The sequence below is a fragment of the Triturus cristatus genome, chromosome 12, assembly GCF_964204655.1.
Source record: "Triturus cristatus chromosome 12, aTriCri1.1, whole genome shotgun sequence".
NCBI classification, from domain to species: domain Eukaryota; kingdom Metazoa; phylum Chordata; class Amphibia; order Caudata; family Salamandridae; genus Triturus; species Triturus cristatus.
The window spans coordinates 546,410,345-546,432,866 of NC_140595.1; the positions used below are offsets into that span (position 1 = coordinate 546,410,345).

General features: G+C 44.9%; 1 protein-coding gene across 1 annotated transcript in view; it reads right to left on the minus strand.

Annotated features, from left to right (window-relative positions):
- SLC6A2 (solute carrier family 6 member 2) overlaps positions 1 to 22,522 on the minus strand; it is a 1,123,441-nt gene that overhangs the window by 487,300 nt on the left and 613,619 nt on the right. Inside the window, exon 6 of the mRNA XM_085639971.1 lies at positions 12,864 to 12,998. Within this exon, the coding sequence (XP_085496097.1) occupies positions 12,864 to 12,998 (135 nt within the window). The remainder of the gene's footprint in view (positions 1 to 12,863; positions 12,999 to 22,522) is intronic.

Sequence of the window (22,522 nt, forward strand, 5' to 3'; positions counted from 1 at the left end):
TTCAGGGATATTGTTCCAAATCCTGGGTTCATAAATTGAAAAGGCCTGGTGCCTTGATTGGAGCACATTTCCAACGATAATAAACGATACCCAGTATTTCCCACGTTTGCCAAACAATATCAACCATACTCAGCAAACAGGGTTGCTTGTTACCTTATAACTAAGAAGCGCTTTAGGGTCTTATATGGGACATGAAGCACTATACAAATCTTGCAATTCAAAATGATACATTCCTGGAGAAGTGTTTCTTCCTTTTGTGGTCCAAATTGTCTGGATTCTTATCCCATGAATTACTGGTCGTACCAGTATGGACCGGTCTAAGTTGCTTTGTTAATTCAAAGCCAGCATGACCACTCGATCTGTTCTCATTGCCTCGGAGACCAATATCAACATAGGAAGCAGAAGATGAGTGGGTTTTACTACAGCAGGAGAACCCTTCTGTGACAAAGGGAATCCATTGGCAACATTCTCCCCATCCGCCAACTACAACAGGTTTCAGGGAGTTGGGCTTAGGAAGCTGCAGGCTAGCATTTCCACCATGGACTAAGACACCTGGTGAAAAAACAGCCACAAATCTATACACTATGCACCTGGCCTCGAATTCAGGTAGCACTAAACTCATATACTTGAGCTTCAATAAATGATAAAGGCACAAGACCACAGTTTGGGGATCTGGGCAACCAATAGCCAATCTCCCCAGAGTAGACAGGTTATAAGTAATGTGCTCATGCAACATTAATCTGTTGCTACGAGAATATGTCACTGCATAGGCTTGATTGAATAGCCAGTAGTCAATCACACTCAGAATGGGTACAATGTGTGTGTTCCCCAGTCATCAGAGCCCTGTCAAACAGAAATTCACACATGATTGTAACATCAGCTGTGTCAACAGTGCTTTCAAGGGTCACATATTTGGAAAATCGATTATATAGGCTATAGGCTTGGTCCACTATCCGTGATGCTTCTTTTTTAAAGGAATAAGACTCAAATGACAATGTCATTATCAACCAGACAGTCATTTAGTCCAGGCAATATTGAATTGTCAAACATTGCTATGAAGGTATCTGACCCAAAAATTGAAGGATATTTGTCCAGGTACATATATTGTATTTTTCTTTTAACCCCTTCGGTGCTCATGACGGAATGGTTCCGTCATGACCCACGGTTGAGCTGTGCTCATGACGGAACCATTCCGTCATGACCCCGCCCGCGCAAGATTCCGCCAGCACAGCGGCGGAATCTGCGCAGCATCGAAGGGGTTAAATGTAATTTCCTTTGTTTTGTCATGAGACTGAATGAAAACTCTCAATGATACTGAGCTGACAACTTGCATAAGGGACCCTCTGCAATTAGCTCAATTTTAAAAAGATGGCACCATGTCATTGCGATACAACTTTTCCAGTTCTGCTTTTGGCTGTATACAATATTGTTTTCCGTTTTCTAATTTGTTTAGTTGACCAGATGCAAGAATACACTGATTTGTAAATGAAAACTCAGGGCAGAAAATGTGGTGTTCGAATAACATGGATCCTTTTGGTAATCCTATAACTGGCTCTGATGTACATATTGGACTTTGAAAGTAAGAGCAAGAACATATTTCTAGAAGAGTAAACATCTTGACCCAGGATTGTATAGACCTACTCATCCTAATAATTTGCTTCTTTTTCAGGTAAATTTATAGGAGCATTTTGGAGTAAGTGCCAACTCCATGCCTCCCTAGTCGCTGTATTTTGGCCCTCGGTAAAATAGAGAGGCATTCTGTGCCATTTCTTCCAAATTAACTTGGAAACATTCAAATATTCTCTTTGCTGGCTATTTGGACCTTTAAAGCTATGAATTAATGTTGTTTGGTTGCAAATTGCATTTAACCCCTTCCGTGCTCAGGATGGCTGGGAGCCGTCCTGAGCCACAGTGGGCGTGTGCTCAGGACGTCTCCCGGCCTCTTAACACCCACCCACGGGGTATGTTCTGGCGGTCCCCCCGTGGGCAGCCCTTCATGCTGCCCCCACAAGGGAGGACAGCGGAAGCCCTTCCGCTGCCCCCCTCCACGTCATCTAATGACATCAGCGCGCATCGCGCGCTGAACATCACTAGATGAAACTGGACGTGCTGGAAGCCATTTGCTACTAGCACGTCCAGTAGGAGAAGGTGAGTTTCTCCTCGGGTAGGGGGGATTTTGGAAACAAAAAGGAATCGGGGGGAAAGGAAAGGGTTTTCCTTTCCTCCCATGTCTCTTTGAGCATTCCTGCTGCACTTTCATGTGATTTTATTTTATATAAATGTTTGTGGGGAGTAAGGGTCGCTCCCCTTTATGGAGGGGAATATAGTGGCCATTTCTGCCCCTCTGGGGGGTAGATTGGCCTCATGTTTTTTGTCCCATCTGCCCCCAGGGCCGAAGCCATTAGACACCAGGGAATGTTTTTGTGTTGTTTTGGGAGTGGCCTCCTCGGGGGCAGATAGGCCATACGTTTTAGTCCCATCTGTTCCCAAGGGGGGCAGAAGCCACTAGACGCCAGTTTCTTTTTTTAAATGTTGTTGGGGAGTGGCGCCTTGGACAAGGGTCGATCCCCTTTTACGTACGTGAATATTGTGCCTGTTTTTGCCCCCCTTGGGGGCAGATCGGCCTTGTGCTTTTAGGCCCACCTACTCCCCAGTTTGGCTGGTGGATCGTGTGTGGCCTGGTGCAGTTTTTGCATATGTGATAGCAATGTTTTATTTCGAAGTTTTATTCTAGTGTAAAGATTTTGGTTCTTGTTTGTGGTTGCAGCAGTGGTTGATATGCAGTTTTGCGAAGTTGCATTATTTGGTAAGAAAAATATTTTTTGTTGTGTTGACTCCAAATGAGTATTATTGTCCTGCATAAGTGACATTTTTGTAAGTGGTGTCATAAAAGAAGTATATTTAGTTTGTGTTTTGAGCGCGAAATTCTTTGCGATGTGTTTTGCGTTGTCTTATGTGTAATTTTCTTTTCTTTTTTAGTGGGTCCTTGCTGTGTCTGTGCAGAGTAGGTGGTGGTGAGTCTAGCTGCTTCTGACAAGTGAATGGTATAGTTTTGGAGTATATAGGTCTTTGTGATAAAGCCGCATTTTTTTATGACTTATCTTACAAAGTGTTTGTTGTTGTTGACTTGTTTGACAAGTTACCTTTGTAAGTAAGGATTATGGGTAGCCACAGAATTATTACTCAGCATTTCGTTGGTATGCTTTTTGAATCTTCCTCTGACCAGGATTATGAGACCGATAGTGCGTCTGAGGGAGAGGAGGAAGTGCAAGATTTTGGCAGTGAGTTTTCTGTCCACGAGGAATCATCTGATGATTAAGCTACTCTCAGTGCGGATGAAACTACTCTCATTGCGGATGAAGTGCCTGTTTTAGAAGAGGACACTGATGTGTCAATGGCGCAGCAAGAGGCATCTGGATTGCAGCCTGGGGCTGCAAGGCTTCCCATTGGAAGTGCTGGACTCTGGGTTGGCCAAACATGGTACAGATGGTGTTGCCTGCCTTTAGTGGTGATGCAGGATGTAGAGTGAATTGTGAAAATATTTTACCTAAACAGTTTTTTCAGTTGTTTATGGATGATGTATTTTTGGCTGAGATTGTTGAGCGGACTAATTTATATGCTGATAGGTATATGAGGGACAACAGTGACAGGCTTAGGCCCCACTCTAGATCTACCCGGTGGACTCCCACAAATACGGATGAGATGAAGAAGCTTTTGGGTCTGACTTTTTTGATGGGCTTGATAAGGAAGCTGTCCATGGCTTCATATTGGTCTTCCAGTCCATTGATGGAAACGGCCATATTTCCTGCAATTATGAGTCATGATCAGAATTTACTTTGGATGCTGCATTTTGTTGATAATGCTTCAGCGTTGCCAATAGATCACCCTGACTGTGACCATCTTGTTAAGATTTGGCCTGTTCTTGATCACTTTGTAGATCCATTTTCAAAGATCTATACTCCAGGGAAAGAAATTGCTATTGATGTGTCTTTGGTCCTGTTCAAGGGTTGTTTGGTTTTTAGACAGTACATTCCTAGCACGAGGGCACGTTATAGAATTAAGATGTATATGTTGTCTGAGAGTAGGACAGGATATGTCTATAATTTCCAGGTTTTCTCTGGTAGGAAGTCCACTATTGTCCTCCCTGGATGTCCATCCACTTTAGGAGTTTCAGAGAAAATTGTGTGGGAACTTGCTAGAGGACTTTTTAACAAAGGTCACCATTTGTACCTAGATAACTTCTACACTGCTATGCAATTGTTTAAGGAATTGTTCAAAGTAGACATTCTGGCTTGTGGCACAATCCGCTCTAAAAGTGAAGGTTACCCAAAAGAGCTTGTTTGTAAAAAGCTTCCAGGGGGACAGTGCAGTGCCTTGCGTTGTGATGAACTGCTAGCTGTGAAATTTGTGAACAGAAGGGATGTGTACATGCGGACTACCATCCATGATGAAAGTACTTCACCTGTGGCTGTTTGGGGTCAGGTTGCTAAAGTGCACAATCCTGTGGGCATTGTAGACTACAATAAGCACATGGGTGGTGTTGATAGAGTAGATCAGAGGTTGCAACCTCACACTGCTATTCGTAAGGCTTACATTTGGTATAAGAAGTTGACCATCCATCTTTTCAATTTAGCAACTTTTAACGATTTTGTTGTGTTCAAGGAGTGTTATCCAGTGTCAAAGATGACTTTTGTTCAGTTTCAGGAGTCTGTGATAGGCAACCTTGTTGTAGTGGAACAAGCAAGTGTTCCTAGAGTTGGAGAAGTGGAGGATTTGGCTAGATTGAAAGATTTCCACTTTACCAATATAATTCCTCCCACGCCCAAATAAAACAATCCCTGTAAGAGATGTAGAGCCTGTTTGCGAAGAGGTATGCAGAAGGAGAGTTGTATGCACAGTGCTGATTGTCCTTCTAATCCTGAGCTGTGTGTGCCCACATGTTTCAGATTGTATCACACTCAAAAGAGATTTTGGGTGCAACCATGAGCCTAATAGTGTACTGCCTGGTCTGTATGGTTTTATATTTGTTGTTCAGTTTCACGTTTGGCATTAAAATGATGTCTTTAGTTACCGCTGTTGTGTTTGTAGTTATAGTTTTGTATCTAGTTCCAATTGGTTTGTGTTTTCTTTCTTGTTAAAAAAGAATTTGATGACGGTGTGCGTGGACAGGCACATGGCTGGTGGTGTGCATGGAATGGCACTTGGCTGGCGGTGTGCATGGGATGGCACTTGGCTGGCGGTGTGCATGGGCTGGTGCTTGGCTGGTGGTGTGCGTGGGGTGGTGCTTGACTTACAGTGTGCGTGGGCTGGCGCTGGACTAGCGGTGTGCGTGGACTGGTATTTGGCTGACGGTGTGTGAGTAGTGACTTGCTGCTGGTCATTACACACTCTGTTAGCCAAATGCCACTGCACACACTATGTCAACCACCAGCTGATGTGATTGCTGTGTCAGTTATGTGGGCATATGAAAGTGATGGGCCCTTGAATGGTGCGGTCTCTTGATGTGAATGTTGTAATGTGCTGGGCCCGTGGCTGGCGGTGTGAATGGTCTTATGTGTCATGTATGGCAGGTGTGTGAATGGCCTGTAAAGAGGCTGGTGCCTTGCTTTGGTTTTACAGCTCACGAGCTGTGGGTCGTTTGTTCAGGTTTTTAACTAAAAGGTTAAAAACCGGAACAAATGACTCACATTTATTAACAGTGCATTTCCTTTTTGTAAATTCTCTTGTTAATAGAATTTTACTCTCTGAACCTTCGCTCACCCTCGTGCCAAATCCAACCAGTATGTGTGTGTCCTTCGAATTTGTTCATTTTGAAATAATATTTGTATTTTATGTCTCTCTCTGCCAGTGTGTACATTGTCTCCACATTCTGTTGTTGTGAGTGTTGTAATGTGCTGGGGCCGCAGCTGGTGGTGTGAACTTGTGCGTCAAGTATGAAAGGTGTGTGAATGGCCTGAAAAGAGGTTGGTGCTTTGTCGTGGCTTTACAGCTCACGAGCCTTGAGTCATTGGTTCAGGTTTTTAATCTTTTCATTATTAACAGTGCATTTCCTTTTTGTGAAATCTCTCGTTAATAGAATATGAATTTTGAACCTTTCACTCATCCTCATGCCAAATCCAACCAGTATGTGTGTGTACTTGAGGAACATATGGATAGGCAGTCATATTTTGTCTTATCTGTCTTTCTGTGCTAAGGTGTAGCCTGTCTCTAGGGAAAATTTACCAACTTTAGATATTTTAGTAAACCCCAAAAAATGGGGAGTGCTGGGTGGTGTACCTCTCATGGATCACAGCAAGTTTTTTTTACTCACAATGCCATGCAAACCTCGAAATGTGACTAGAGTCACACATTGTTCTTGCATTACTGTGTAATATGATTCTGGTATCTGAAAAACCACAATCCATGGGATCCATGCAAGCCATACCTCCCTGGATTCCCCAGGGTCTCTAGTTTTCAGAAATTTGTGCGTTTGGTGGGTTTCCCTAGATGGCCGCCGAGCCCAGGGCCACAACCCAGGTGAGCCCCCTTGCAAAAATAGGTCATTTTGTGATAGGTCATTTTGATGTCTCCACAATATGTTTTGGGCCCTTGCCTGTCGCGGGTACTTTGTCCACCCACACAAGTGAGGTAGCATTTTTATCGGGAGACTTTGGAGAATGAGGGGAGGGTGGAAGTTTGGGCACCCACGCAGATTCCTGAACTTTCCATCACAGACAAAATTTGAGGTTTGCAAGGGATTCTGGATAACATAACCTGGTGAGAGCCACACAAGTCACCTGCTCCTGGATTCCCCTGGGTGTCTAGTTTTAAAAAATGTATAGGTTTGCTAGGTTTCCCTAGGTGCTGGCACAGCTAGGGTTCAAAATCGACAGCTAGACACTTTAAAAAAAGATTTAGGTTTCAATGTAAAAATGTGGTGTGTCCACATTGCGTTTTGGCCCATTTCCTGTCTCGGGCACTAGGCCTACCCTCACAAGTGAGGTACCATTTTTATCAGGAAACTTTGGAAAATGCAGGGTGGGTGAAATTTTGAGGATCCACGCAGATTCCAGTTCTTTCCATCACAGAAATGTGAGGAAAATGTGTTGTTTCTGACAAAGTTTGAGGTTTGCAAGGAATTCTAGGTAACATAACCTAGTGAGAGTGAAACAAGTCACCCCACCCTGGATTTCCCGGGGTGTCTAGTTTTCAAACATGTATAGATTTGCTAGATTTTCCTAGGTGCCAGCTGAGCTAGGGTTCAAAATCCACAGCTAGGCACTTTGCAGAAAAAAGGGTCTGTTTTCACTGTAAAAATGTGGAGTGTCCACATTGCCTTTTCAGCCATTTCCTGTTACGGGCACTAGGCCCCCCCACACAAGTGAAGTACCATTTTTATCGAGAGACTTAGGGAAATACAGCATTATAGAGCAACTGTTATTATCTATTGACTTTCAATGCATTTCTGCCTTACAAATGTAGGACAATGTGGAAGAAAGAAGTCACTTTGAAAAATGTCTTATAATTTAAATGTTAGTATGGGTACCTAGAATTTTGGAGATGTGCAAATAGCTACTGTTTCTAAACTCTATATTTTGTTTTCATTTCGGAAATACATAGGTGTTTTGGATACCCTTTTTCACTCTTTATATTTTACCAAATGAATTGCCATATACCCAGTAGACAATGAAAAATCATTGCAAGACGCTGCTCAGCTATTGGCTCTGGGTTTCCCGGGTTCTTAGTGAACCTACAAGTACTATATATTCTCATACCCAGAAGGGTTCAGCAGATGTAATGGTATATTGCTTTTAAATATCTGTCATACTTAGAAGAAGTTACAAGCAAAAACGTTAGTACAAATGGCCGTTTTTTTCAACTCATTTTGAATTTCATTTATTTTTAACTGTTAGTTTCTATACCAAAACCTTAAAGGAACAACACAAATGAGTCCTCGCAACAAAGTGGTTAAGCCAGTTTAAGTGTTAGATGGCAAAAGGAGATTGGTGCCAACTGTGTTCACTCATAGCTTGCACCTGGTAGTAATTGTGTGTTGTAATCTGCACTAATCTTTCATAATTTTATATGTTTAGCCAGTAGACAAGCAAATAGTAAAGTGCCCTTGTTATTTGCACAACCGCAGGGCAAACAGTGATTAATTCCTACTATTTAGCTAACAGCAGCATAAATAGTGACGTTTCCTTGTTATTCCTTAGCCAACTTCCAAACACTGCATAATCTCTACTATTTAGTCAGCAGCCAGGTAAATAGTAAAGTTCCTCTGCTATTTGCAGGGCTGCTGATCAAATTGTAAGTGATATCTACTATTCAGCCAGCGGCCAGTTAAATAGCAGATAAAATGCACTATTAACCCAGTGGCCAGCTAAATAACCACCAGCTTGTGCATTTGCTTTGGCAAAGGAGAACTAGTGAGTTTTGTACCTTTACTCAGCAACAATCTTAGGATAGGTAAAACTCCAACCACAGCAGTGTCAACTTCTTTAATACACAGGCATATTCAAGCACAGTAACAAAAATGTAAACTGCACTTCCAGAAGAGGATCAATAAAGACAGCAGCATTGCATGCTTTATTCACACAGACAACCTGAAAGCAAGGGGCACATAAGGGCAAGTTTCTCTCTCACAAAAGACTGGGACTGCAGAAAGTACAGACGCCTTCACACAGCACATGCACAGTGAATGCAGGTGAAGGAATAACATCCCTCACACAAGCAAACACACAACCACACACCTGCATATAAGCAAGCAGTACATTACAGAAAATTGGAGGGCAATGTTTCCATCCTATTGCATGTGGCAAGAGATGTGGCCTTAAGGCTAGACCTGCTAAACTTGTAACTGACGAAGCAGGTTCCAAACATGGGCTCATGTTAGCACCTTGTGATTCTGGGTGAATCACTTAGGGCCATATTTATAGTTTTGTGGTATGCCTTTGGAAACATAGTGGGAGTTACAACCAGGAGGAATGAAGGATGGGTTTAGGAGGCAGAGGGCAACTGGCATTGTGCAGTATGACTTAACCCACTGAATGAGGTGCCTTAATGCCTTTGATGGTGTTCCTTCAGCTAGGTTACCTTGGGTGAGAGTAGAACAAAGTCCTGGTGATTCAATGTGGGTCGTAATAATAAATATTAAGTTTGTGGCCAGGGTGGTAAAAATGGTCCCTGAAATCCGGTATCAGTCTCAATCCATGCATAGGTGGCCTGGTATAGGGAAGCCATGTCCCTGTGATCCAGATGAGGAGAGCAATCAACCAGTGTGGAGCACGGAAGCTTGTGATCAGAAAGTGGATCCACTGATACAGGTAGCATGTCAAAACCGGTCCAGAATCGAAAAAAAATAGACCAGAAAGACATATAAGGCCACAGCAGCCTTCTTGGAGGGGAGTAGTTCACAAAAAGGGTACCAGGGGGACACAGGAGAGAAGGTAAAAGTAAAAGTGAATACACACAAAGGACAAGTATAATATAAAAAATACAGATGTATATGATCAAGAGAACATGTGAAAATGACAATGCAACTGACATTAGAAGTACAAGGAAGCATATTAAACATGGGCGATATTTGTGTATGCATAGTGTAGAGATGGCAATATGCTCAAGTGCATTGTCCAGCTGTATAGAGTGGAAAACAGTCATAATACCACGGCCTCAGCCACGTGTGTTCCGACATTCCAAGCATAACCATGCTTGCCTTAATCACGCATATGTGTGGTTAAGGCAGTGAGCGGTCTAGCTCCTGGCTGCATCAGAAAGACCTCGCCAGGAAGAGAGGTGTGGTTGCGTAAGTGGGACTGGGCTGGGTGGTTTTCTAGGCTGGGGGGTCAAAGGCAGTTTTCTGGGCTGAGGGGGTTGTGGTGGTTTTATGGGCTGAGGGAATCGGGGTAGTTTTTTGGGCTGGGGGGCAGTTAGAGGTAGTTTCTGGGCTGGGGGGTCCGGTAGTTTTCAGGGCTAGGGCAGTCGGGGTAGTTGACAGGGCAGGGAGGGTCGGGTACTTTTCAGGGCTGGGGGAGGATTGGAGTAGTTTTTTTAATTAGGGTTAGGGTATTAGGCCTAAGAGCAGTGGAAGGGGCTCGGGTAGTTTTAGGGACAGCGCAAAGGTAGGAGGGGGTCAGGGTAGTGTTTGTAAAGGAACAGGATTGTAGGCCTCAGAGCAGGGGAAGGGAATGGGTAGTCGGGGTAATTCTTAGGACTTAAGGAAGGGCAGGGTAGTTTTTAGGGCTGGGGTCAGGGTAGTTTTTTAAAATAGGGGATTGGGTTTTAGGCATAAGGGTGGTGGGAAGGGTTGGGGTACATTTAGGGACAGAGCAGGGTGGTGGGAGGGAGTCGGGGTAGTGTTTGTTAAGGGCTGGGGACTGCGTGAGGGTTAGGAGGGGTCAGGGTATTTGGACCTCAAAGGGGGGGCAGGTAGGGAGTTTGTAGTTTCAGGCGGATGGAGTGGGGGTCGCGACCTTAGTCATGCATACCTCTTTACCATTCATGCCTTGACCATGAAATTACGTGGTAAAGGCATGCGTGGTAAAGTAATGCTTGATTAAGACGCATTCGTGGTTTAGGCTGCGTGGTAGAGAGATGCATGGTTTAGCCATGCGTGCCTCTATCATACAACCGTATAGAGGGTATACTGCAGCAAGTTGAAAATGAGGAAAAGTCTTTATGTCCATGAGGTCCAGTCCTCTTGAGGGCTTACGCCAAATTTCACTTTTGCCATTCCCAGAATTTACTTGGGTTCTTCTTTCTTTAGAAGCTGTTCCAAATTGCCTCCTCTTTCGGAAGTCACAATGACTGAAACTACTAGTTATCCTCTGAATGTTCATGTTAAGTAAAATGTTTGGCTGATGGTGCAGTGAGGACCTTATATCTGCGATGGCTCCTGTGTTGGTAAATTTGAAACTTTATCTTTTGGGAGGTCTGCCCAATATAAAATAGCTGATGAGGGCAAAATATGCCATACACAACATTACAGGTATTGCAGTTGGAAATTTAATTTTAGCTGAACGTCTGTGTTGCCATGAATGATTATCCTACTTTCAATGGCGAATGGACACATGCTACAGAACCCATTTTATAGAGTCCAACAAGGGGTCAAATGCCCCAGCTGTGAGGTAGGGGGAGCAGAGCCATGCCAAGGGGAAGCACTGCTTGGACCAGGTGGTCTTTCCGTTTTTTTCCTTTTTATATGCAAACATTGGAAGTCCTAATAAAAGGTTCCCAGCTGCCAACACTTTCCAGTGCTTTTCAATACATTTAGAAACAGGATTAGTTGTTGTGACACACACTATTCTTTGAGATCTGTCTTTTTGTTTGGGGTGACAATAATGTGTCTTGTGGAGAATCCCACACCCTTTTTATGGAGTGTTTTATCAGGCGTTTGGTATACCTACTGGATACTGATTTGTTGGGAAGTACTCCCTCTCCTTGAAGAAGTCTGCTCTATGTTTGCAGTTACTGCAAATATCTTTAAAAATTCTATATGGCAAAGAATTACGTAAGGCTTGTGGATGATAACTGGAAAATGCCAAGAAAGTGTTTTTTTCGGTCGATTTGTGATGGAGAGTGGTGTAGACCTAGTCATTCTCTGTTTTGAACTGAATGAGGGTGAAGTGAGTACCAAGCCATATGAGGAAGATATCATCAATGTACCTTTTCCAGAGTATAATTTTGATTCAGGAAGGATTTGTGAGTGACAGATTGATGGGAGACTCAAGATTGTCCATGTACAGCATGGCAAGGTTTAGAGCAAAAACCGCTCCTATAGATATGCCCTTGATTTGGAGGAAGAAAACATTTCCCAAACAATATTTGTGCACGAGATTGAGTATAGAGATGATAAAAGGAATTATTTGAAGCCCCATTACAGCCTCCCTTAGTACCGATTGAATAGACAACACACATTGGTTGCCTCCTCTGAGACTTATGTCTGATCTTGCAGCTCACATCCTTCAATTTATGGAAGCAATCTCCTTCTTCTTGGAGCAGCAGTCAACTTACTTGAAAAGTAACATTACAGAATAAGGGCACCATGCTGACACCACTATGCACCAGGGCTCGATGCAGAAAGATGAAAGGACTCTGTGAATGTAGGATGAATGAAGAATCTATGAAGCTTAACATAACTTCCTCTCCCAAGCACCACTCTTATTACATCTACCCAATTGGTTCCAAATAGTGATAAGATTTCACAGTAGAAAAACTATTTAAAAAAAGCATAGGAACTGAAAACTTTGGCATCTAACGTTCATGGTGGTAGGCCTTCATAAACCTCAGATTTGTGTAACCTATAGAAAGTTACAAGGAATAACGATTTGTATCTGTCTTTGGCTAAACATATTATCATTACTACTAAAATAAAATTATATTTCAAAGCAGCCAGACTAAAATGCATAGATTGTCAATGATTTAACAATACACAATATGAAAGAAAATATACGCGGCCTTGGTCTAATCTCTCTACATCCCAAACTGCAGAAAATGTAATTTTTTCAACACAAAGTCCCAAATATCATGAAATGAGAAAAGTTTGCTATGTTACAAATACACTATAGAACGAAACAAAACGCATGATACTAATATACAGACTGCTATAAAATATAAACTGATGAAGTAGTCAAGTTACTTCCATCAAATTGACATTGACAAAAACTATACACTGGCAACCAGGCATGGACCTGACCTCACTAACGTCCGACTCAATTACAAATTCTAGCAAATAAGGTGCTATAGTCATGTTATAATAATTGTGACATGGGTTATGAGCATGTCAGCATAGAGGTTTTGTTCACGTCAATGTAGGTAGATGTGTGGTAAGGCATTCTTGTACCTGCCACATTTGATTAATTTGTCAGATGTGAAAAATAACTTACCGTAGCTTCTTTTAATCTTCTGAAATCTATATTGAGGTAGGCTTTTATTCCATTATATGCACCAGGCAATGTAATTCCATGGATGAGTAAAACAAATAATACAACATAAGGCAGGGTGGCTGTAATCCACACAACCTGAAAGAAGTAACACATTCGAATTAAAGCAATGATCGAGAGAAACATTGTTTTTACAACAGACTACATTATTTTTTCCTACAAAGCCTTAATCATGGTGTGCTCTAAGAATATTGCTCAATTATTCATTCTTTCTTTTCAGTTCCTTCAAATATTTGTAAGACAATTGTAATAATTTGAAAAAATGAATGACTAAATTTGACCCTTGGGCTTTACAACAATGCAAGAGAAGAGGTAGAGAGTGCAAGAGAGACAGCAGTGAGCTAGACAGGGCTAATGAGAGATACAGGAGCAGCAAGTGAGATAGAAAACAAACAATAGATAAAGCTAATAGAGCAATTAGAGAAAGAGAGCCATAGACACTAGTGTGAAGGCTAACAAGAGCTAGGGTGAAGTCGAGAGCTATTCTGATAGAGAGAATGAGGTTGCATTTATTTGATCATTTATTTTTGTAGAGCTTGAAACATATTCTGTCACGTTACAGAACTACACATTTAAAGGAAAAACAGTCAGTGCCGGTACAAAATACATAAACAATCGATACCACACCCATGCATAAATTCACTAAGAAAGAATAAAAAGGCTACATTAAACAAAGAAATCGCACATTAACTCCAGGGTGTTCACATTTGTTTGAAAGTACTGTGAAAACCGGTCAATATTATCTCCAAGGTGCACGCCATAATCAAGCATTTAAACCAGAGAATGACTTAGGTATCGATTAACTCTTCCTGAATGCTAGTATCTGAAGCCTCACCATTACACTTCTGTTAGTCAATGTAGGGCCACCCAAGATGTTTAATAGTTTTGCAAGGTTGGGTGACGTGTCAAAATGAATGGTATATATAGTTAAGAGCCCCCTTATCTCTTCAATATGCATTTACATGTAGTCTTATCTTTGTACGATGGGAGTGATATAAGACCTTGTAGCACAATTCACAAGGCTGGTTGCTGCATGAATCAATGCTTTGTGTGGAAGCAACATTAAGATAGGAAGAACCCCATTCACAAAGATAAATGTGATCAGAAATAGAAGTTTATGACCAAATGTATCTTACCTATGCCTGCCAGGAATTCCCAAGGCTGGGGACCCATTGCTACAGGGCCATTCTGGGTTGCGGGCGTGCGTCTTATTGGTGGCTGGGCCAGTGGAGGATGCATTGCGGCGGCATTTTGAGGCACGATGGTGCATGTCTCCCTCTCTGCTGGGAGAATAGGGGCATGCAGTGGATTTTGTCTTCCTTTGGGCTGGCACTAAACGGGGACCAGCCAGGGAGCCTGTGGTGTGGGGTGCCTCCGGTTTGTTCTGCCCGTTTCTGACGCTGCAGGTGCGCTGTGAGACATACGCACCTGTAGCAGTGACAGTGGGATTGAGAGCGAGGGTTCCATATGCCTTATTATGCCAGTCTGGGGTGAGTACCACATAGCGGTTATGTCCTCTTGCTGTTGTGGATCAGTTGTTTGTTGTTCTCCTGGGGCAAGTGTAACCTGTGCAGTTCTTGGGCAGTACTGCTCTGTGTCATGGAGAAACATTCCAGGAAGCAGCAACATGTTAAGGAGTCTTCCTCTTCCACCTTGCCGTCCTCTCCTTCTTCTCCTTCCCTGCCCAGCTCTAAACTTAAGAGGAAAAGAGATGATGCCAGGCTGAAGCATCTGGTCAAGGGGCTCTTTACCGGAGATGGGCAGTGGAGGAAAACCCAAGGACTCGTTCCCTATGCCAGTTTCACATTCCTCTGATTCGGATGAGGAGGGTCTGGGTGCAGAGGGGCACAAAGGAAAATATATTGACAGAGACTTTTTACAGAGCTGTTGAGACATGTCAAATCCAATATGGGCTTCCCAGAGGAGGAGGTCTTGGACACTTGAGCTGTATCACTGCTGCGCCAGTTTGCCAACACTGTGGATGTTGCGGTGCACCCCTTCATCCATGAGGTGTTGAAGAGGGAGTAGAGGGACCCTAATAAAATTATGCTTCCCAGGTTCATGGACAAGTTGTACCTTCTTCAGGACAGCCTAAATAATTGCCTGATTCTATTCCAATCAATTTTTGTGGACAGTCTCATAGGACGGACTTCTCTGACTAAGGAGGCTGTGATCCAGGACTCAGTGGACAAAAATGTGGATACTTCCCTTATAAAAGTGTACTCAGGTTCTGATTTGGCCCTACGTGCTGGCATTTATGGGACTTATGTAGCCCAATCCATGATTTCCGATGTCAAAGCCCTTTATAGGTCCCTCGGTTTAATTTTTGACAGTTCTGGTCTGCTGGAACAGATTGAGCACCCGGCTAAATTTCTGTTGGATATCTCCTTTGACATGGAGAGGGCCTCTGCTTTTTCCGGTGGAGCCTATGTGACTGCTCGCTGAAATTTGATCTTGAAGGACAGGAAGATGGATTCCACACAAAAGGCTTCAGCCTTGAGATTGCTCTGCCAAAGGAATATGGTGTTTGGAAAGGAGTTGGAGGTTAAGCTGCACAAGCATTTTAAGGAGAAGAAGCACTCCTCTTCTCTGAAGCAGGCCACAGCTGATAAGCAGTATTCAAAACCCAAGTCTCCCTTCCATCAATCATCTCGGTGGCAGTATCCCTGTGGTCAAGGCAAATTTCCTTCTGGCAGAGTTAGGGACAGGAAGACCATGTGTTCTCCGCTGAAGCCCAGCTCCTGACTATATGAGGGGGGTACAGGAATTTGTGATCAGCAGATAGATTCAGCTCTTTCTTTGAGCCTGGGAACAATAGTCTTCAGACGCTTGGGTGCTGGACATTTTAAAACAGGGCTACAAGATTGAGTTTGCAGTGACTCCTTCAGCTTCGGAGGTTTGTCTGACTCCTCGGCCCTCCTCTATTGAAGAGGACTGTGTTGTGAGAGGGGATTTGATCACTACTGCAGAAGGGTGACATTCTGAAAGTCCACCTCAGGAGAGGGATAAGTGCTTTTACTCAATAATCTTCCTGGTGGCCAAGTCTACAATGGGCTTTTGGCTGGTGTTGGTCTTGAAGGAGCTGAACAAGTTTGTCATTCACCTCCCCTTCAAGATGGAGACTCTCTAGAGAGTGATCCTGTTAGTGTGCACTCTGGATGTGCAGTATGTGTATTATCACGTTCCAAACCCTCCCCTCTTCCAGCAGTATCTCAGATTCTGCGCTCACAGCATTTATTATCAGTTTTGTGTCCTGCCCTTTGGCCTACCCCATGAGTTTTCACCAAGGAGAGTGGCTCCATTGGTGGCTTCCTTTCATCTCCATGGCATCCACCTATATCCTTATCTGGACAATTGGCTGCTCCATGCTACATCTCAGGCGCAGCTTCTTCTTAATGTACAGGTGGTTTGTTCAGTCCTATCAGATCATGTGTTCCTACTGAACCTTCCGAAGTGTAAGCTGCTTCCGTCTCAGGACATGACATTTGTTGGGGGCAGATTTCCCACCAACCTGAACTAGGTGTTTTTGCTGATCCCCTAGGCTCTGGTCTTGAGGTCCCTGGCTGTGAGGGGGATGAGGGGTGCTTCTTTTCAAGCTTGGCTGTTGTTGCATCTTCGGGGTCTCATGGTGGCAGAGGTATTCACAGTGCCCTGGGCCCGCCTCCATCTCCAGCCTCTGTGGGTCCATCTGCTTGCACATTGGAATCCAGTCTCTCGGGACCTCGACCGGCTGGTTCGGTGCCTTCTGCCATCATACCAGTTCTGCGCTGGTGGACAGTTCTGGACAATCTTTCCAATGGGGTGCCTTTACAACCGGATCCTTCTGTGGTCCAGTGCTTTTGGTGCGACATTGGGACAGTTTTTTACAGGCTCATTGGTCCCGGCAGCAGGGAAGGAGGTCCTTCAATTGGAGGGAGCTAATGGCCATCTTCAGGGCGATGATGGGTTCTGTCTGCTCCTGGTGGGGCAGAATGCTGTGGTTTGGTGCCGCAACATGGTGACTATAGTGTATCTGAACCATCAGGGGGGGGGATTTGCTCCACGTCCTTGAATGCTGAGGCTGTTCCGCTGTTCTGCTGGGTGGAGGGGCATCTTTAGTCTCTAGTGGCTGTTCACATCCGGGGTGTGGACAACAGGGTGGCGGATGCTCTCAATCGATTATTTTCACCTTTGCAGGAGATGTCTCTCACCCAGGGGGTCTTTCAGCAAGTGTGCAGGAGCTTTGGGGAGGTTTGGTGTCCCTTTCGTGGACCTCTTTCCATTCCGGCAAAATGTTCAGCTGCCCCAGTTGTGGGTTCACTCTCATCAGGAGGGGGTTTGAGGCATGGATGCTTTCACCTTTCCATGGCCGCACCACCTGCTGTATGCCTTCCGCCTCTTGCTCTAATTCCCAAGTTCCTGGTACGTCTGGTGAGGGAATCCAGGTTGGTTTTGATGGTGGTTCCCTTTTGGTCCCAGATGTATTGCTTCCCCACTCTCAAGCTTCTGGCAGTTCAGGGTCCTTGGGTGATACCCTGCTTCCCCTCTCCTCTGAGGTCAGCTCCTTTGTTGCCTCTCCTGCGACTGCATCTGTCAGTGTTGTAGTGAGAGGAGTGGATTGCAGGGCACGGGTCACCCACGGCATTTAGCATTGGCCATTCAGCAACACCATAGGCCTCCTACCCTCAAGCCCTATGGGAAGCACTGGGATAATTTCTAACATTGGTGTGAGGCTCTCCTTTTGTCCCCTCTGGAGTGTTCTCTCACGTCTATGTTACAGTTTCTTTGGGAAGGTTTCCAGAAGAGGTTGACTATGTCTACCTTATAGGCCCAGTGAGTTGAGATTAAGGCATTTATGTCCCATGGGGTAATCTGTCCGATGTGGATGATTTGGTGTCCCCGTTTGCTGAAAGGGTTTTCTTTGTCTCACCCTGTTGCAGGGATTCTGCACATACACAGCACTATGCGCAGGATTATGGGACCTCGGTGCATATGGGATTTGCCTTCCTACCACCTTAGTACCCACGAGCCCAGGACCGACTACTTATAGTGTCTTACTTGCTCTCCTACTCACAAACAGAGAAACAAATGATTAAACCCCCTAGAACACAACACTCTTGGATCTCTCAGGAATCGCGGTAACAAGACACACCTTTTTGCTCACCTTCTCGTACTTGTCCCCAATAAGATCTGACAGAGACATGAAGATAGTTTAAAATCTTTATTTTAACTAAACTGCTCTAAAATGCAGTTTACGTGCCACAACAAACATAAAGATGCATAACACTAATATCAATAGCATTGCAGTATGGCCATATATCATAAAGGGAGACATCATTATACAAAGACTATGTAGAAAGGACTAAAATGCCTATGCTCCCACCCCTTGGTAAGAAGAAGTATTATTAAATATTAGAAGATCTCTGGGCTTTGTCAGCAGACCCTATACCTCAGGCCATAGATCATATTTCTTCATCACAGGTCCGTGTTGCTCTTCTCCATGGAAAGGTCCCTCTCCAAGTGTGTTTTTTCTAAGCATGCATTTCCATAATATCAAAGTATGAGTCTCCAGCAAAAATAGCTGCATTGGTATGTTGTGTCTGGTGCTTGGGCCTGACCAGAACAGAATAAAAAGGGGCAGTGTAGTGTTTATCGACCTTGCTCACAATGTTCATACTAAACTCCAGAGAACGAGCAAAGCAGAGATTTCTCATTTGAAAGACATAAACACAGTCTTGCAAAAATAAAGGCTTGTAGTAACGTGCATGTTAGACCTAGCATAGCTTGGCGTGATTACCCCTGACTTTTTCCCTCTGCATCCTTTGCAATCTAGATGCTTTGGGTACTTTGCCACTGTTGATCAGTGTCAAAGTACAAGAGTTCCCTGTTTAAAATGTGATGGTGATTGGTTGGCCATGATTGGTATGTTTGCCTTACTAATAAAAGTCCCTAGTGATGTGCACTGTGTGTGCAAGGGCTAGTAATGCAAGGGCGCGCGGAGAAGGGAACTCAGGCCTTCAGAGTAGGGCCTGCATGCAGAATGCTAAGTTAGCATGTTGTCCTGGCAATCACTTGTCAGGCCTGACTTTCCCTTTTACATACACATTGGGCACGCCGGTGGTAGATCCCAGGTAACCCCTGGGCAGGGCGCAGTGTAGCTAAAAGGCAGAACATATACTGAAGTGTGTGCTATGTTCTGACAGTGAAAAACTCTCCATTTCGTTTTTCACTGCTGAAAGGCCATTCTGCCCATTGGACAGAATGGGGGAGGCTGGGTGTTGTGTTTGTTAGCCTAGTTTCTTGTCAGTTTAGAATGAAGAGGTTAAGTTTAGTATGTATGAATTCACAGTGTTATAACGCATCTTTCTGTGAAGGTGGTTTTGTCTCTGTGTGTTCATAAACCACTCTTTTGGAAAGTGTCTGAGTTTTGTGCTCAAAGCATTTCTGTGTGTCTCTGAAATGTGGATTGTCTGTCTGGAACTGAAAGGTGAGAGGAGGTGGGAGAGGTCTTGACCCAGGGAGGGGTTGAGATGGCACCAGGCTGCCCTGCATCTGGAGAGTAGGGGGAGGGGAAGTCCGGGAGTTGAAAATGCATGGGCTGGTGCTATAAACCAATTGACCCATCTCCTGCTAAGTGATTAAGGATCCAGACCCCCAGTATCAATGGGAGAGAGGTGACACTGGGAGGTAGACACCCTGAACTGGTTTAGGGAGGGGTCAGGGACCCCTGAGCACATACGAACTTCAAAGACATTAAGGGGTGCACCAATGGAAGAAATGAGTCTCGGACACGCTGGGTGCATGTTGTGGTGCAGCCAGGGTGTTGGTGAAGAGCACTTGGGCCTCAAAGGCACCAAAAGAAGTGAGTCTCGGATGCCCTGGGTGCATGTCGTTGTGCAGCCAGGGCATTGGTGAGGAGCGCCTGGACATCATGTGCACTGGGAGAAGAGGTGAGACTTGGATGCGCAGAGTGCATGTCGTGGTACAGCCAGGGCGTAGGTGAAGAGCGCCTGGACATCGTGTGCACCAGGAGGAAAGGAGAGACTCGAACGCGCAAGGTGCATGTGGAGGTGCAAGCGGAGGCGCTGGTGAGGAGTGCCTGAGAAGGGGGTACACCAAAGTTGAAGTAAAGTCTCCACAGTGCTGAGGGCGGATCTCAGTGTGGACTGAGACCGCCGGAAGGAGGGCCAAGTCATTGGGCCCTCGAAGTCACCCGAAGCGGCCCGGATCCGGCAGCTGCGGAAGAGCTGAGCCGCTGGCCTGAGTCCGCCGTAACCCGTGATGGAGGTCTGGATCAATGCCCAAGTCGCTGACGTCAGGGAGGAGAGTGGGGTCGCGCCCCCCAGGTACCGTCAATCAACACCTGGGGTGGGGTGCGGGCCTGGAGGAACACTCTCTCAGCCTCCCGATTCAGTTAACTGCGCGAGCCATTGCTTCCGCGCGGATCCCAGTCCGTGCTGACCCAAGGAGGGGCAGTGCTGGGGCCGGAGTGGGAAGCAGTACTTTTGTATCATCATTTCATCCATAACAGGGGCACTGTTAACAGAGCATGTGAAACTGTAGTATTACACTTTGCATTATTGCTGCTAACGAACTGTTGAACTGTCGTATGACACCTGACCTCATTTGTGCCTTATGAACTACATGCTTGGTGCACTACGCACTGTATTCTTTTTTCCTTGCATATTATCTGATTGTAACGTGGCGCATTGCAATATTTCTTCAGTGCATAGTATCGGAGTATAACGTGGTGCAGTGTATTATTTCTTCGTTGCACCGTACAGGATTGTAGCGTCAAGCATTGCTTTGTTTCTTTCTTGTACAGGGCATGCTGGTGGTGATATGCATTGCATTATTCCTTCAATTGCAAAGTACATGACTGTGGCGCTACGTATGGCATTATTTCTCTGGTGCACAGTATAAGAGAATATCTTTACACATTGCAGTATTTGTTTCCTTTTGCAACGTGTGTGATTCCAGCAATACGACTGGCCAAACCTTTTAGAACCGTTTAGAAGAGAACTTAACTGTTGGTTAGAAGCGGTGGGTTGGGATTAGAACCTACCAACCCACCGAAAAGAATACTATCCATTCTCATATGTTGATTTTGTATCGTGTGGTCGTTTCGTATAATTGCTTATGTAAAGACTGTACTCATTTTATCAAAAAATGTGTGGAGTCTATTCGTGGTGACATCATGGGGTTACTGTGAGCGTGGTTGCACATACTGAACACTTGTGCCTTGGAGATAAGCCTGGTTCCACGTGCCAAGCTACTAAGGAGGTGAGCAGGGCTATCTCAGATGGTGTCCTTACTCAGCCTAACGTTGAAGCGAGAGGCTGGGGACTCCCGCCTCCAGCATGTGGTGGCGGCGGTAAGCGACAAGGACCCCCACTTCCAACATTTGGCGGCAGAGCGGTGGGATTCGATCCTGAAATAAAGTAAAAGCGTATGTGCAAAAGCACTCACAGTAATTGGTGTTCATCATAAATTGATTGCAGACCACGATGCAACAACATATTGTTGTTGATTTGGTGGTTCTATTGTTGAGGAACCTTTAATCCACACATCATGTCCCGGGGAGAGCCTGATAGCCGGTGAGGCTGAGATTGCAGAATTTGAGTTTGACATTGAGGCACTGTTTACCTACAAGGTAGATCAGTTGAGGAAATTCTGCAGGGCTTTGGGATGTACCATGAAGAGTAGCGCCAAGAAGGAGGAGCTGCAGGGGGCTTTGAGGGCCTGGTGGGAAGCCAAAGAGGTTCAGGAGACAGGTGATGGTGAGGTGGATGCGGATGACCCAGGTAACGAATTTGGTTCACAGGATTTGCCAGTGGAGGGACCAGCCGGAGGGGCTGGTAGTAGCCATTCAGGGAGGAGTTTTTCACCAGAGGAGTTGGAGGAAAACCAAAGGGTCAGGCTGCATGAGTTGGAGGTGTTAAAACTTAAAACTCAAGTAGAGGAGAGCAGGAACACTCTCGTGTTGGAAGAGAAACGGTTTCTCTTCGCTCATGAGTTAAGCATGAGGGAACTGGACATGAAAGGTAGACAAGCCAAACCCAGTTCGAATGTTGGCAGCGCACCACCAGTGCCAGGAGGGAAGGTGTACATTCCAAAGGATTTAGTGTGAGAGTACCAGAGGGGTGATGACATTTATGTGTGGTTCACGGCATATGAGATTGCAGTGAGGATGAATGAGGTACCTGCAAAGCATTGGGGGCGAGCCTAAGGAAACACTTTGAGGCTTCAGGGAGGGACGTTCCAACACCCTTAGAGAGGGCGGGAGCCCTGACCTACGCCAACATGAGGGAGGCTTTATGCCTCCGGTATGGGCTCACTCCTGAAAAATACTGGCAGAAGTTCAGGGCCTCCAAGAAACTAGAAACCCGTACTTGGGTAGAATGTGTGAATGAGTACACACAGGCACTGGATGGTTGTTTGCTGGGCAGCAAGGTCAATGATTTTAAGGGCTTATGCAATTTAATCAGTTGGGAGCACTTGAGTAGTCTGCGTGTTCCAGAGCTGCGCCAGCATCTATTGGATAGTAAGCTGACTGATCCCAGTAAGCTTGCTGAGGAGGCGGACCGCTGGACTAGTACCTGAGTCCACAAGGAGATTGGAAG